This window comes from Phaethon lepturus, unplaced genomic scaffold (assembly GCF_000687285.1).
Source record: "Phaethon lepturus isolate BGI_N335 unplaced genomic scaffold, ASM68728v1 scaffold39992, whole genome shotgun sequence".
Classification (NCBI taxonomy): domain Eukaryota; kingdom Metazoa; phylum Chordata; class Aves; order Phaethontiformes; family Phaethontidae; genus Phaethon; species Phaethon lepturus.
Genome location: NW_010524820.1, coordinates 5,110 through 22,435, shown reverse-complemented (window position 1 = coordinate 22,435; position 17,326 = coordinate 5,110). Strand labels below are relative to the sequence as shown.

At 37.9% G+C, this 17,326-nt stretch overlaps 1 protein-coding gene across 1 annotated transcript; it reads right to left on the bottom strand.

The window, feature by feature from the left end:
- Window positions 1-2,179: 2,179 nt before the first annotated feature.
- CSNK1D (casein kinase 1, delta) lies at window positions 2,180-17,097 on the bottom strand. The gene is made up of 8 exons (XM_010282560.1): window positions 16,995-17,097; window positions 15,033-15,181; window positions 14,333-14,561; window positions 13,791-13,961; window positions 12,052-12,200; window positions 11,279-11,450; window positions 10,785-10,924; window positions 2,180-3,076 (listed from the first exon to the last, which is right to left on the bottom strand). Exons 1-8 carry the CDS (start codon window positions 17,008-17,010, stop codon window positions 3,026-3,028), a joined length of 1,077 nt encoding a protein of 358 aa, XP_010280862.1. The 5' UTR covers window positions 17,011-17,097; the 3' UTR covers window positions 2,180-3,025.
- Window positions 17,098-17,326: the final 229 nt, after the last annotated feature.

The following is a 17,326-nucleotide window of genomic DNA, read 5'->3' as shown; positions in this document are numbered from 1 at the left end:
AGATGTGCTTATTATTTTTCCCCACTGTAGAATGAAGGATAAGATGCCTATGAGTTTTACATGCCTTCCTCTAACGGAGATTCTGAGTACTTTCAGGAAGTTAACATGGAATGTATGGACTCCTTAAATGCTTTCACTTAGTATCTCTCCTAAAGTGTAGGATTTATTTTCAATTGTTTTCAAAGTACTTGTACCACAAAGAATTCAGGGACTCTGTAACCATCAAGATTATGTAAACTAGCAGTACAGGTGGTATTTTCCACATAAAAGCACATAGCCAGGTCTAAATGAAAACTGTGAGGATAAATTAAATATCCTTCCAACTTCTCAAGGTCTGCTAATCAGAAACACAGGATTCTTGAAGGTACATTTGCCCTCGGATTATGAATAGACTTTTGAGACCTACACAGCAAAAGCCAGGACTTATTATACAGGGCATTGTAGAGCTCAGTATTTTTCTTGCTTTTATCCTAGCTCCTGTAACTGATAAGTCTTAATAGCAATTCTCTTCCCATACTTCTTATCCATACAATGTATTACTTGAGAAAACTTTTGTAAAAAAGATTTATGGGAAAAAAGCAATATCCAAACACAACCATTTACTTTTAAAGAGACAAAAGACATGCTTTATGTGAGCAAAGCAATGAATGCCTTCTCTTTCATCCCATATACCCTAACTGCTGCATTCTGATCACGACTACCAAAATCCTTCAGTGAAAGTTTTAGTACTACGGCAATGTCTTCAAACATTTGCAACTGACAATGCTCTTTGTAGGTACAGAAACACCTTAAAAAAAAAAAAAAGGGAAATAATAAAAAGAAAAGGAAATAAGAAAAAGAAAGGAGTTACACCAAGTTAAGAGTAAGGATTCATTATAAGTTACACCAAAGAGGAATAGAAGTTATTATGAATGTATGTATTTACACAATTGTTAAAGTACACAAATACAGTGGTAGTACAAATGAAGTGCTCTGAGATACTGGTTTCCAATACACAGGTTTATATAGATAGTCTAACTATTTTCTGCATAATGGAATTCAACTATTATGAAGGACAAAAATTACCCACGAGTACAATTCTAGAAGTCTGCAGTCAACTTTTAAGTATAGTACAGCAATCTAATGTTCCAGATACAGAGAGAATAAAGAGGCTGCCATTGTAAGTCCCTCGAACAGTACATTATTATCCACAGGTATTTACAAGGAAAGCATAGTCAAGTGTAAAACTGTTCAAATGGTAGTGCACATGCCTAAAATACTGAAGTTTATAGTAACTGAGGAAATAATTCTCTTATGCAAACTTATCCATGGATCAAACTCCTAAGCTTTTCCACTGTATTCTCCCCAAACACAGGTTTCCCCAGTCAGACTCAGAGTATACACAAACAAGTAGCTAATGTTCTGAAAACATCCAAAGAAGAGTGACTAATACTTAATATGTGGACTTGCCCCTTTTGAGAGGGGCAAAAAAGAATTTGTAAATACCAAAACAATAAAAATCACTCTTCATAAAACTCTGAAGACCAATAGGCCTTTAAAAAAATGTTTTCAAGCTGGGAAGAATTTCTCAAAATACCTAACTGTTCATATATGCTTTCATTTTCAACGTGGAGCTTCCCATTACTTCAGTCATTCTAGCATAAACAGTACTTCTGATTCTGTTCCAAGTACTGTGAGGACAGAATACCTACTTTTGTCTTATGAGACCTTTTACAGTAACAAACAATATGAAGAATCTCCCATATTCCATAACCAACAGGTGCTAACACCACCTGCAACAGTTTTTTGGACAACCTAAACATGTCGACTCATTCATTCCTAGCTAATGATTCTGGGCATACTCAAGTTGAATAAAGTTAAGAATTAAATATGGTAGGCACCTGAATTGTATTTCACAGCGAGAATAGGTTGTTTGTTTTTGGTGGTGTTTTTTTTTTTTTTTTTAAAAGAATTCCTTTTTTGAGTCTTGGCATGAAACAGAAGGCCTGAATAAATTTATTTATTTTTAAACATGTAGATGCTGCATGAAATGTGCAAATTCACTGAAGACTCGGTAGCAATGTGTATTTTCCACTTGCAATATCCTCCAAGCTAACCAGCCTCAGAGTGCAGGAAACAAAATTTTACCAATAAAAACAATGTTTGAAATTATCCATTTACCCAAACTAAGCAGAGAGATAAGACAAGCTTGCAAATTCTAAATCTCTCAAATGTCAGAGTCTTTCACTTTGTCTTTCATATTTTTTACAAAAAGAGAAATCCATTATTACCATCTCTACTATACTTAAGACTCTCCTGCAGGGTATTTAGTTCTTCTCTTTTGTGAAAAAGAACAAGTATTAAAAATTCCTTTGTGTTACACGGGAAGTTAAGTGTGAATGAAGACAGCAAACAGCAAAGTAAAATTCTAACAGTTTTAAAAATTTCATGAGAAAACCGTCTTAGTCAGAATGTGACCATACAAATAAGTAAACAGTTTAAATAAAGTCAGATGGTTTTGATTCATTTACATGTTCCCTGCCAGACTAATTTCTTTAAACAAGAAATTTCAAGTCATTGTCTTCAGTTTAGGTTTGTTTATATTCTACATTTTTAAATCAGACAAAAGCAAGAGTTCTTTACAGAGAATTAAGCCAATAATTTTAGCAAAATGATACAAAAAACTTTCTTAAACCAAGTAAAAGATTTACAGTTACAGTAGAATAATAAAAAGGGGGTAAAGTCTGCCGCCTGTGGAGGGAAAACTGAAATGGCCATCTGATAACAGGCGGTCAACTCTGTAAACCATCTTTCTTTTCCAGCCCTGTTACCACAGGGTTCTCTTAAGGTCATTGGGTTTCTGGCAAAAGCGTCCTGTAACAGCAGCTGCTGGAGTCTGTTCATGTTCCTCCAAGTGCCTTTTAAGTCACATGGAGAACTCCAATTGTAATGTTTCCGCTCTAGTTTAGGATATTTTTGCTAGTAAAGCCATTGGTAACATAGGAGATCAGCCATGCATTATCTGCCCTCCATGGCAAAATAATTTTCATCGGTGCACAGCAGACTGGAGAACACTGGTAGTTACCCGAGCAGGAATCTACCAAAGCCAAAAAACAAGACAACATCAGCACATATCCTTCCAGTTAACATACAAGTGGCTCTCAATGTACTTTTAAATAATTAATTGCCAAAAGTAAGTGTGTGAATTTAAAATCCAATGAGCTATACAATGTTTTGCACCCACCTGTAGCTACACGAAGTTCCCTGTATTTTCCTCCTTTATTATAAGTTAACATGGAAAATTCACCTTTCCAGCCAGAGGGAGTGTTTTGAAGAAGAGTAAAGAGAACATAAACATGCACAGAAGAAAGACTACCATGTGTAGAATTAGACTCAATGAATAGTTAAGTTTGGAAAAAAAAAAATCCCAATATGAGGGTAAAAATTTAATTATTTTCAATGGCTTTTCACTCTTCATGGGACATTGTGTTAAAAGATACTTCATTAATTTCCATACCTTGACCTATTTTAGTAACAGTGTAACATTATTTCAATAACACTTTCACTGTGAAAGTGAAAGACGACCACACATCACTGCAATTTAAGAAGCTAGAAATGTCTAAGGAGCTGAATCAGTATTCAGTATTAATTTCAGTTGTAAACAGCTGCAAATAGTAACGCATACAGTAAAAGCCAACCAATGCAGACACAACCCTGAGCAGACCAGAATCTGCACGCCTCCCGCACACAAGCTTTCCAATGCAAAGCTTTATGTTTGCCTTTTTATTATTACTTTTTATTTTTGACTAAGGTCTGGTAATTGGACTTTAAAGTGTTAAGCTGCCATTTACAGTTGAATCGTTTTAGTGTTACAAACTGTTTACAAAGCAGCTTATGCAGAGTCAGCCAAGCACACAAACAGGAGAAAATGGAAGAGGAATAGCAGGATTCTTCACCAACTAGAGATACAGGATTAGTGCAAGCTTAGGCTTGATAGAAAAAGTGAGGCAGCAGACAGAGTTATAAAACAGAATTTACTAGGTAACAGAAAAATCTCACAGCCTTTTTTAAATAGGAAGCAAAGCAAAGAAGCTCCTGAAATACTTAAGAAAGCATCCTTCAGCCATCAAAGTTCAGATTCTGAATAAAACTTACTTCCCTGATGAAACCTGTTATTGCCAAAAGCAGAACAGACTAAAAAGCCAAAAGCTGCGCACAGAAAGGCAGAAACTTCTACTGCACTAGACAGTGGAAAGGAGTTCCAAACACCCAAATACAAGTCTGTCTACCTCCAAGATGCCCACGTTCAAACTATTTTCATTAGTATGCGAACATTTTCAAAATACAGATCTGAATAGATCTGAGTATTTTTAAAATGACAGCTCATAACGAACGGAGAAGAATATAAAACAGTGAAAAATGGATATGGCTGTAGTAGAACATTCCATTCACGACAAGACAGAGCCTCAATTTGAGTAATAGAGTCAATTGAGTCTTCATACAAGTGTTTTGGGTTTATGATTCTGAAGCAGATCTGTTTTTGAATAGGTGACACACTGCTGTATGAACATCCCTGGAAAAACATGTAATTCTCAAATAGCTAAAATTTAGACTTGGTTATTTTATTTTATTGTGATGCTCGAACGGTTTTAGGGACTTTTTCAGTCACTATTTTTGTCAGTCCTGCTTAAGAGTCCAAGTGGAACAGCAGCAATAATTCAACTTTTGGAAGGACATTTACTTTCAATTTAGAGAAAAATAATGCTCCATCAAGCATCTGACCAGAAGGCACAGGTACAACTATGAGTTAATGTGAGGAGAAGAAGCAAAGTTGGATGTTTCTGAAGACTTTTTTTCCCCACCCCATCCAAAGTTTTGGTGTCTAATGAGAAGCACTCACCCAGTGCTGCCTTCCAACGAAAGGAGACGAGCAGCTACTTGCCATGGTGTTCGAAAGGAATGCTATTCTGAGGTAGGGGAAAAGACAGCAATTTGTAACAGTTCCACTGTCCCAATATATAAAGATGTCTAACAAATATCCAGCCTAAACTTGCAGTAGCAAATGTATCTTTTGAGGAGCTCCGATTTTAGACTTCGATAAGACATTTCTATCATGTTAAGAGATAAGTAAAAGGAACAAATCATTATTCCTCAAAGAAAGCTGACAGGGTCAGAAGAACAACGCAGACTATGATGCCTATTAGGATGGATATATGGTGAAAGATTTGCTCATGAGGAGATGGAAAATGCAGAGGCATTGGAAGTATGTTGCTTCTTCCCTAGGGAGGCAGCACAACACTGAAGTTTTTCAATGCCAGTGCTGCCTACAGTCTTCTACAAACTGCTCCTGTCAAAGTGACTTAAACAAACATTTCTTTGTGCAGTATTCCAATCTTTTTTCCCAGCTACAGAGAGAATACCTCCATTACCAGTAGGAATTATGCACAGCTTTTGACTGTTGGGGTGCTGAACATGCTACATTCATTAAAAAAAGAAAAACTTACTGTATACCATAAGCAGTCAGATCGAACCTTCTGTGAAAGCAAATGAAGGCTACTCACCCATAACTAGACTCTTGAGATGATCACTGCTTTCGGGATGCAGTCTGTGCAATGTGGACCAACAGAACTCATTCAAAGTAGTGTTTACTAGAATGCTTATGATCTCCTTTACTATGCTTCTTAATGTTTAAGGACTGACTACGTCAAGGAGACTTGGTGAACAATTCACTCATAGAGGTTAAAAGCAGAAGGATCTTTTAACAGCTGGTGTGATTTTCTGTCCAGCACAGATCACAACTCATCAGTGCACAGAGATCTGCAGTTTACTCTTGCTTTAAACCTGAACAGACCACCTAGAAATGAATCCAGTTTTGATGCAAAGGCAAAGGGGACAGATGATCTACCTCTTTTAGAAGTTGCTTCAGTGGCTAACTGCCTTCCCTTAGACCTCTGTTTTGCTCTTTTTTTTTTAAATGTGAGTGGTTTTAATTTTAAGCAATAGGTTCTTCACCTATGTTTTCTGCACAAATGCCAGTTCCTGTTAAAATAATTGTCTCTAAAATACTACATCAACTAACTCAAGATGACCTCTTACCTTTCAGACAAACTGAAAGACACTGATTTTAAATTCACAGAATCACAGAATCACTAGGTTGGAAAGGACCTTCAAGATCATCAAGTCCAACCATTGATCCAGCGCCACCATGTTCCCTAAACCATGTCCTGAAGTGCCACATCCACATGTTTTTTGAACACTTCCAGAGATGGTGACTCCACCACCTCCCCGGGCAGCCTGTTCCAATGCCTGACCACTCTCTCAGTGAAGAAATTTTTCCTAATATCCAATCTAAACCTCCCCTGGTGCAACTTGAGGCCATTTCCTCTTGTCCTATCACTGGTTACTTGGGAGAAGGGGCCAACACCCTCATCGCCACAACCCCTTTAGTTGTAGAGAGCGATAAGGTCTCCCCTCAGCCTCCTCTTCTCCAGACTAAACAACCCCAGTTCCCTCAGCCGCTCCTCATAAGACTTGCGCTCCAGGCCCCTCACCAGCTTCGTTGCCCTTCTCTGGACACGCTCCAGCACCTCAGCATCCTTCTTGTAGTGAGGGGCCCAAAACTGAAGACAGTATGCAAGCTGCGGCCTCACCAGTGCCGAGTACAGGGGCACGATCACTTCCCTACTCCTGCTGGCCACACTATTTCTGATACAGGCCAGGATGCTGTTGGCCTTCTTGGCCACCTGGACACACTGCTGGCTCATATTCAGCTGGCTGTCAACCAGCACTGCAATTCTTGCATTGTATAATCTGTTTTACCAAGCTCGATTTTTATGGCTCTTCTTTGTGTTAAAGTTTTCCCAACAATTTAAGATACTGAGAACTGAACTAGCATAATATTCCAGCATCTGTCTCATTAATGACATGAAATAACCTCTCAATTTCTGTTCATTACTGTATCATGAAATTATGCCCTTTCATTATGACATCACACTAACCTCTCCAACGTTACACCTAAAGCCTCCTCAGTCATTGCTTACCATATAGTTTCCACATAAGACAATGGGCTCCACTCCACCGTAATCATGTAATACGCATTTTATTTGAAAAGGCTTTACCTGACTGCTCAACGCTTACTGATGTTTATCGCTGTCAAACATCTCACAACTTGCAGGTTTTTAGCTGTTGCATTCACTTCCATATAATCGAGAAAAGTACAAAATAACGCGTGCCATAGAAATTACATAATTTCATCAGAAACACTTGTTTCACGAACTATTTCACAGACGTGCTAGTTGTTACTCCAATAAACACTCGCCACTGTGTGTTACAAAGTGCCAGTCTCTCTAATCAGAATGATTTAGGTAATATGTGGACAATACCTTGGAGGTGGGAAATATAAGTGACACCTATTTTGTTATCCTTACCAAATACCATTTTTCCATGAAATTTCTCTGAGAAGACCTATTATTTGTATTATCTACATTCCCAGCCTTAAGTTTTCAGTTTCAGTCTGAACTGATCAGAACTCATTTTGGAAAAAAGAAAGATAAAAATGTGAAGTCATCTTTAAGAACTCTACTTAAAGATAAGTAGTTTTCATTATTTCTTTGAGTAACCTCTGCATATTTCCATTGCCCAGAGTTTAACAAGCAATAGCCCCTCCTCTACATTATGAGGTGGAAATTACAGATGCAGCGTTGCCATACCAAACCAAGGCCCTCCCCCCAACCACAAAACAACCCACCAACAACTCCCCCCAATTTATCAAGTTACAAATAACAGCTCTAATAAATGTCGTTCTTAACATAAGACATCTGTAGATCTGCATAACAAACTTTAAAAGCTGCTTTTTCCGAGGAGCACAGTCTAACCATTTCCTGAAAAAGGAACAGTGGTAGCATGTTTACTTAAGACTTACAAAGGAAACTATCACACTTGGAAAGGACAAACAGTTGTTGTTCCTACTGTATCTCCTGTTAAAAAGTGGTATGGATGATTTTCTATATTCTTAGACCTAGCCAATCAAAATTCTCCTCAATAAACCTTGCCATGTGAATTGGGTGCTTTATATCTAGTTCTTAGTCAGGAAAATCTAAAGGTAATGGAAAAGTAATGGCTTAATTGGTAATCTGGTTAACATCTAAGGATAAATTTTCATTATGGAAGAACTACGTTGATGTTATGAAGATAGCAAGAGTGTAAGCTATGAAAACTTGCAATTTGAGCCACCTTGCCTGCTACGGAATAAGCGAGAACTGGGAAAATGAAAAGCAAATTTTTCTAACGAGCTCAAGGGGTAGTGTTATAAGGTAAAGTCTTAAGTATCTCTCCTGGTTTCCAAATCTGAGAGGCCAATCGGAAGCTGTTTAAATTATACTACAGTTGCACACTGTTATTCAGTCACTATGAGTGGAGACCAGCAGTGGTTCACTGCCTTGGTAAGAACTAAATGAAGACAACAGATGATGAATTATTAATTCTAACAAACTCAGAGAAGATCCCAACTAGGCTGCTATTGGGATTTTAAAGAAGTCAACCAAGTGATCCCATACTTACAGCAAAGTGTTAAAAAGGATGGGTATGGAAATGTGCCATTAAGCCAGACTGTACTGTTGGCCCATACCACAAATTATACACCCGGGTATTCAAAACAACCCACACTTCTACACAGTCTCAGAGCATTCCCATTTTACAGGTTAGGCAGAACCAAAATGAATCTGCAAACCCACCTGGATTACTTGTACCTTACAACGTTTAGAAAAGTGTCAAGCACACATCGAGCTACACGTCAGTAATACAGCAAAAAAGATATACTCTCTCTTAACATAATCAAGTAACGTCACTGCACTTATTTCTGTTACTCCCATTATTTATCTGACTGGTAAGAGAGACAAAGCATCTGAAATTTGCTCAGAATGCCAGACACAAACTCTAGGCATACACACTTTACCAGGAAACCATCTTTACATTTGAGTAAACATTCGGAGGGAACTTGGTGTCACAGCTCACAGAACAGCCAAGGTCAGAAGGGACCCCTGGAGATCATCTAGTCCAATCCCACTACCCAAAGCACAGTCAACCAGAGTGGGCCGCTCAGGAATATGTTCAATTAGGTTCCAAGTAATTTGGAAGAGGGAGACTCTGCAACCTCTTACGGCAACCTGTTCCAGTCCCTGCTCGCCCTCTTAGTAAAGAAGATTTTTCTTATGTCTAAATGGAATTTCATATATTTCAATTTGCGCCCACTGTCTGTTGTCCATTCACTGGGTATTGCTGAGAAGAGTCTTGCGGCACCTTCTTTACATCCTTCTATTAGGTGTTTATGCATATTTACAAGATCTGTAACTATGCGCAGTTCTACCCTCTTTATTTTCATACTGTTTACAAACTTCAGCCATAAAATATTTCACTTGAGAATTTCTGGTGGCAAGAATTGTAATTCAGTGAACAATTTAAGCTGGCAAAAATCGCCACCAAAGCCAACACAGAAAACCTCACCTATCTCCCATTCTTATCCAGTCATTTCTGTTCCTGAACCGTTCATCCCTTGTGCAAGGACAAACATCTGTGCAGCTATATGGTGAAACAATTCATTCAGCTGAAAACCAACCCCAAAAATGCCACTTCACTTTTGCTACGGCAGCATTTTTTCTCCAATGCAGTTCACCCTCAGCCTTCATTAGGGATACCCACCTGGTCTCCATCAAAAAGAGCGTTCCCTCTAGCAGTAAGATTTTATATGTAGGAACACACGCTATCCAAAATAATTCTGCCAATGAAATGATGAAGCCAAAAGGAATTGAGTTAATTTTTATCAATATGCTCCATCAACAAGGAATAAAATGAGTCAATGGCAGAAATTAGGCAGTTAGAACTCCAGCACAGTGTTGAGGCGTAATGGAAAAACCCCTAGGCGACTGTACCAGTCCTCATAACAGACTGCGCTCCCAGTAATGTTACAATATGTCTACAGTACAAGTGATTCCCCATTCTGTAGGTAAGACTGAAAGTAAGCTCTACAAAGCCAGGCCACACACTACTTAGAACAAATCTGTGTGAATACCCTGAAAAAGGAATGTTTCAGCTATAGCATAAAGAGTTAAAAACATATTTAAACATGGTTTGTCAGTCTTAAAAAGAAGCATTGCTAAAAACTCTTTGCTAAGTCACCATGACCAATGAGGATGATTTCAGTGCTGACTATGGCTATGAATCACTTTGTCTATCATTTATCTTCCTGCCATCCTGTTCAAATGAGCCTTCTGTGACCTACCCATCATCATGTATGTGGCTTCTTATCTGCTCTGAATTACAGTACTGCAGTACAACATTTCTACACTTTTGTACTTTTCTGTTCCTCACCAACTATTTCTTGTCTATTCTGCACGTATATTCTCTGCTCTGTTGATTTGGAAACATGACTCACAACTGCCTCTAACTTACTCTGCTTCCTCACTGATAAGAGATGTAAGAAATTCAATGAACAAAGGAGCTAAACACAGTAATTGTAGGTAAAAATCATGTGTATCTACAATGTTGCATCATCTCATACACCAATGACTCCGTATTACTTTGAGTATTTTACGCTTATTGCTGCCGAGGTAAAAAAAAACAACAAAAAAATTCTTTACAGTAGTCTACAGGCATATTGCAAACTTTCAGTTAAAACGTCAAGTATTTATATGAGTCAACATCATCTGCAAAATCAGTATGAAATCACATCAATTAGCTGGTATGTTCTTTTGGCAAATGAACTTTATCAAATCACCCTCATTTTTCCATTATACAGAAATTTTTTTTACCTGCGAAGTTGACATGCGAGAGGTATCTTGTCGGCCCGTTAAGTCAGATGACGAGATATTGACTGGGGCACCGCGATGCAATCTCATACTCACTTTCCTTTCTCGTTCCATACCAGATACTGGCCGAGGAGAGGTGTTGGCTGTGAGAAAAACTGCATTAGATTTCCGTAACAAGAAATGGGATTATAACATGGTCACTGGAAAAATTACACTCTCGCTGTCTGCATATAAAACTTCCACAGAGTCAAACAAAAAAAATCGAGGCCTTTGCATCACATTCACAGAAATCTAAATAGCAACTGGCAGGTAATGAGCATATACAATTACCTTCAATCTACAGAAAAGCAAGGCGGAGACAAAATAAACAAAGAACTCAAACCCTGACCAGACACAAATAGCACTTAGGTATCCTAACTCTAATTTCGAATTTCCAATGACCAGGAACAAACTGCAAATTAGAGTAGTCTACAAGGCGTAGGTATTTGCTGACTTACCAGCATGTGAAGTTGGGGTAAGAGGAGTAGGAGGAGCTACATCTTGCGTTCCTCTCAGCCTGCCAGAAGCAGTGGAGGGTAATCCACGCACAGCCGGATTTCGTGTATGTCTCAATCTTTCCTCTCGTTCTCGCCTTTCACGTTCAGCATCTTCAGCTGCTCTGCTTGCACCCTACAGATCAAGACTAGTGAGCAACTCGGGGGGATTGTTAAGCTTACAACTCTATATTTTGATAAAAATACTGCAAATAAAGAACTGGACAATCTGTGAATTGAAGTTTGCTAGGGCATTAATTATTTTGGTGAAATTTCTGGAGAACTGCCATAAATTTTGTTCATACAACTGCTGGGATAGTCTTTAAAATGCTAATGTACGCATATACTGTTATGGCAGCTGGACATGTCCTCAACAGTTGCAAGAGACCTGTGCTGAAGATCAAGGTGGGGAAAAAATAATAATGCCACAATCTAGCCTGGTGACTGCTCTGGAGAACGTATCTCAGAGGCCTTGCACATTTAAAACTCTGTAACTTCAACTTAGTTGTCATTCAACCCCCCTCTCATGGCTCCTTTATCTCCTGCCTTTCCTCATTTCCTGTTTTTTTTAAAGACAATATTGCTTCCAGGAGGAAAAAGACAGAGACAATCTTACAGTATCAGTTAAGATACTCAAAACTGACAATGTAGTAAAAAACACCATTACCAAAAAAAAAAAAAAAGAAAAAAAAAGAAAAAAAAAAAGAAAGTTTTAGAAAGCTATGTCAGCTACTCACAAATTTCAGCATGTTCCAGTCAAACACATAGTCATACGAGAACCCTTGCCGGTGGAAGAGGTTTCTGAATAATTGCCTTAAATAGGAATAGTCCGGTTTGTCATCAAAACGCAGAGAACGGCAGAAATTCAAGTATGTGGCAAATTCAGCTGTAATAAAAGAAAGCCTGTTTTCCTCCTTCAGCTTCATGTTTGCTTTTTATAATTCCAAATCACACACAAAAGAAACCCCCAAAAAACAACCACACCAGACTCAACAAATAGGGAATCTCCTAAATGTGAGAAAAAGAATAATGACCTAATACTAGAAATCTACCGAAGGCAACTCTATAGCCCATCTATCAAGTGAACCCTGAAAAGGAAATTATTTGTCTCTCACAGAGTATGCAAAGATGTCATTTGTCAACAGCAGAGAGGACCCACATTAGAGTTCTTTAACCAACAGTTTGAGGGGTGGGGGACACACAGGCAGGTTTAAAACTACAGTTGAGCCAAGAAAAGAGTTTTTTTTGCCTTTGCTTTGAATGTATTTAAATGGGACACAGAATAGCATCTCTGCTGTTCAGCGACATAAAGCATCATGTCTGCTATCTCACAAAACACGCAAAAACTAAAGGACCCATATAAATTTCCCATGTAAGTCATGCTACAATTTTAGATTTCCAGTAGTCTGAACACCTGTTTTTATATGGCAGATGAAATACTAGTTACACAGCAAAAAAATCAATGTTGTTGCGAATTCAATGTGCCAGAGGCAACACCAGTATCAAAATACCAGCTTTGGAGTTCAAGTCTTTCCGGCTGAAATATTGTATTAATAATTTTCATTAAGAAAGAAATTCTAACAAACAGCATAAGAAAAGTTGATTAGTCTTCCCTGTTAACCCCAGAGGAAGAAACACAGTTAATGAATGTAAAGGAACATCAAGCGACATTTGAAACAGATCGACAACAGTAAGTTTTCATACAACCCTAACAAAACTATATTTCTCATTATTGTACCTAGCTGCCGAAGCCAAGAGTGCGGAAAGAATAGACACAGAACTCTTCACGAAATATCAACAATATTCTCTGATGGCAGCTAATGTTAACAAGCTTTGAAACAGATTTAAGTATAATTTTTCAGGGCTTAAAAATGCCTAGTTATTACTGTGGTGTAAATACCAAATTGAGAAACAGAACAGCTTTCAGGCATGATGCTAGGATATAGGAGAGTGTCTTATGCCTCTCACAGATGCTGACTGACCATCAACAGGCCAAACTAGATGAACTTGGAATGACAATTCCCAAGTGAAACAACTGCAATAGGTAACAGGTGCATCTGACTATACAATCCAATTAATCCAAGAAACAGTACCCACACGCATGAAGAACCGGGTAGTTTCTCAAAAAGCTATTTGTAAGTTATCCAGCCAGCATAAGATGCATGCACACACAATACAGTGCAAATCGGACGTACCAAGCTACCCTTCGTCTCGAGGGCACCACAATGATTGTTTACTAATAGTTAAGACAAGGGATAATTAGAAATGGTCTACGATCACAAAGATCCTACTCTGGAAACCACAGTATCTTTATCACAGATATGCCCAAACATGGAGTGGGGTGGGAGGGGGGAAAAAAAAAAAAGAAAAAGAAAAGAGAGAAGTAAAAAAGACTGGTAGAATTCAGTGTAAAGAAAAAAAGAAATACCGCCAAAATGTGAACATGTAGGCCTAGTGCCACAAAAGTGTAACTTACAAGGATATCCTTTACACAAAACCTCAATGGGTGTAGACATTTTCTTTTCACTGATACGTTCGTATTTCTGCCTCTTTGTTGCTGCTTTCAGTCCCTGCCAGGGGAGGGAGCCCAGGTTAAAATACATCAGTACATAGCCCAAGGACTCCAAGTCATCTCTGCGAGATTGCTCTACAACAGCATAAAAAAGTGGACTCATTAGGTTTCGTTTTCTACTGGAAAACAAAAGACTGTGCAACAAGACCGTCATAAAAATCTTTAGAAAAACAAGGATAGCTGAGAGTTACTATGCCCATGATAAACTCATCTGGTACAAGAAAAAGCCTATCACCCTTGCAGTTACTAAAAAAATGTACTAATTCCTGAGAATTACAAACTGACCGAATCCCACCCGATCAACTGATATAAGGTCAAGCATGCTGCACTGTTCATGCCAGAAGTAGGGACTGTCTTCTGTGTCTCCATAAAGCAACATCTACTTGTGCTAAAATTATGTGCATCAACACTTTAAAAGTTCTGTTTACTGCTTTCCCCCCTCTCACCAATTCCAAGATGAGTGTTGATGGATGCGTAACGAGCAGTTCCTGTTAAGTTTTTATTTTCACGATATGGAATATGTTGGTGTGTTCGAGCATCTCGATACTTCTTTGCTAATCCAAAGTCTATTATGTAGACAAGATTGCCTTTCTTCCCCAGGCCCATTAAGAAGTTATCTGGCTTCACGTCTCGGTGGATGAAGTTCTTAGAGTGAATATATTCAATTCGACTAATCTAAATACAGAGAAAAAAAAAAATCGTTGAGACACGGGGCATATACCTCCTTTCTTATAAAAACACTAGCTACACTGTCTTAATAATAAAAGAGGTAAAGAACCTTTTTATTATAAAATGTAAGGGCATTAAAGGGAGCATAACTTAGAAATAAATAGAAAAACCTTCCCTGTGTCTATTTTACATTTGTTTCCAAAAACTTTCTTGCGGGAATTTCTTTGTCTTTGAGCAGTACAATACCTGGTTTACAAAGAGCACAGGTCCAGTTTTTAAAAATCAAATTAAGACTTTGTAATCACTTTTGATGGGACACTTCATATTTACAGAAACAAGACTAATTCTGAGTCTTATCTTTAATGATACAGCCTATTAACCTCTAAATTACAGCAATAAAACACAGTTGGTTATGATCTCTCAAATTTTAACATCACAACATACTGCACTATCAAGATCAACAAAGCCGTTTCCTACCATTTGGTCAGCAAGTAATAGGACTGTCTTGAGACTAAATTTCCTTGAACAAAAATTGAAGAGATCTTCAAGACTCGGTCCTAGCAGCTCCATCACCATTACATTGTAGTCCCCTTCAGCTCCACACCACTTAATTGTAGGAATACCCACTAGAATAAAAGAAACAGTTTGTTCAGCGTAACAATTTGATTTATAGAGTTCATACACAAATCTTCAATGCTCTCAAGATGAATTCTAAGAGGGTCATTACTGTGAATGTTCGTATTCACAGTGAAGCTTAGTATTTTATGCTACCTTCAGCCATTCCAAAATGAAAAGTTTGATAATTTCACAGCAGAATCAATATAAAATTATAGAAACTGAGGTCTAAAAATAGCCTTCTTCCTCTTCCCCAGAAACCTCCCAGTCTTTGTGCTTAGCTTGTAACTTGAGAGTATTTAGTGTTTTTCCTGGATTTGAACTGTAAGCATTTTACAAGTATTAATACTCATCTAGTCTCCAAGATGGCAATAAGGAGCAAATTGGAAGTCTGAAAATAAAGACACTGACAAACCACTAAATATTATTACTAAAGAAGGCCTTAGAAATTTATTAGTTTCAAAGCATACAAGATCACTGTAAAACACCCCTCTCTTCCATTTCAATTTGCAATGAATTTTTACCCTTGCTTCATACTCTTTTCTTTCCTCCAGTTCCACTGTATTTGCTGTTTGGTGAATCTCTACCAAAAGTAGCATTGTTCAGGAGACACATTACACATTCAGCTTTAAGAGAGCTAAAATTAGCTCCACTTTATGGAGAAACTCAGGAAAGTTATTTCACACAAAACTGCAGAATTGCTCAAATATTATGAATTAAACCTGTACGTAGATAGCCTTATTCAGAATTTCAAATGCCTTTACTTTGAGTTGATTTCATGCATTTTGCAAGTGAAATGGTATAATTCACCCATTTTACACTCTTAGCTTTACTTGATATGCATGATTTTTTTCTGAATTCCCTTCACAGAGAAACCCAGATGGAAACTTAACCTTCTGCCACCTGCCTCCGCAGCATCCATCCTCAGAAGGAACCCACCATCACGGCCTTAGTAAGCCCATAAAGTAAGCATTTTACTCTATGAAGGCTAGTCATGTTACACGCAGGTGGCAACTGACTGAGGCAGGAATTAAAAAGTAACAATACAAATACACATTAACATCCATTTCTAGATGTATGATTATTGTATTTTGCATTTGAGATACAGTGTGAAATGTAGTCCTTATGCAAAGTATAGCCTCATTTATGAAGAATTCAAGGGACTATGAAGCAAAAGCAAAACTTAACTACACCGACTTTATGTCCCAGAACCGCATAGGAATCTTACATTTGCAGAATTTCAAAACATATGAGTGAGTTATCCTAGTAGAGTACGAAGCAGTAGCTACGAAGTTGCTTCACTCCTGTTCTCTACTACTAATGCCATTTTGTCTTAGAATTCCTACAGCAAGGAAATATTTTTAACTCAGAAGAAAGAATACTAACGTATGTAACAAAAAATTAATCTGAATTTACTAAGCTTAGAATTGTGGTGCTGTAACAAGCAAGTCATGTTAAACGCTCCAGAACAGTGGTTACCATCTTTCACTGACCCATAAGAAACAAAAGTCAATGACTGTACCGCCAGATGGAACCAAACTTTGTTCCACATGGCTCAAGGTTTTCACATTTTAATATTCTGGGACCGTGCGCAACATTAGAGGATGTTAGTGGTCATCGTGAAGTTTGGTAGCCGTGGATTTGGAAGTGCTACTCTACATCACTCACCGAAGAGCTGAGGTAATGGTTCACCTACCCTGCCACCTTTCCCACCTTCTCCTTGTATGTCAAAAGAGATCTTAACCATTAAATACTTCCAGGTGGCAGATATATCAAAGACATAAACCCAGTTAAATCTCCGAAGAAGGAAAATAACTTGCTTGCCTCCACCCTGCATCATTTTGTAGATTTTACTCTCGATGTGGAGCTGAGGATGTTTGGTTTTCACACATTCCAACTTAATTGCAACCTCCTCTCCGGCCGCAATATCAGTTCCTAAAACCAGAAGAATTTAAAACATTGGTCAAAATATTCTTTAAGATGCATTTCCTTTGTCAAGACTGAAACAAAACAAATATTGACAAACTACTTCTCAGTGGCAAACATTCAAAGATTATTAAGTACTTTCAGCCATGATTATCTAAAAATTCTTCTGGAGTCCTACAGATTCTTGCCAACAGACTAGCAGCTTAAGAGACAACTATTAGACACCATAG

Bases quoted from the DNA above. Each gene is read 5' to 3' on its own strand.
- CSNK1D (XM_010282560.1), bottom strand. The intron at 12,201-13,790 runs GTAAGTTACACT...CTTTTATTACAG, and splicing joins TTTGTGTAAAGGATATCCTT to CTGAATTTGCCACATACTTG. The intron at 11,451-12,051 runs GTGAGTAGCTGA...CTTGATCTGTAG, and splicing joins ACTGGAACATGCTGAAATTT to GGTGCAAGCAGAGCAGCTGA.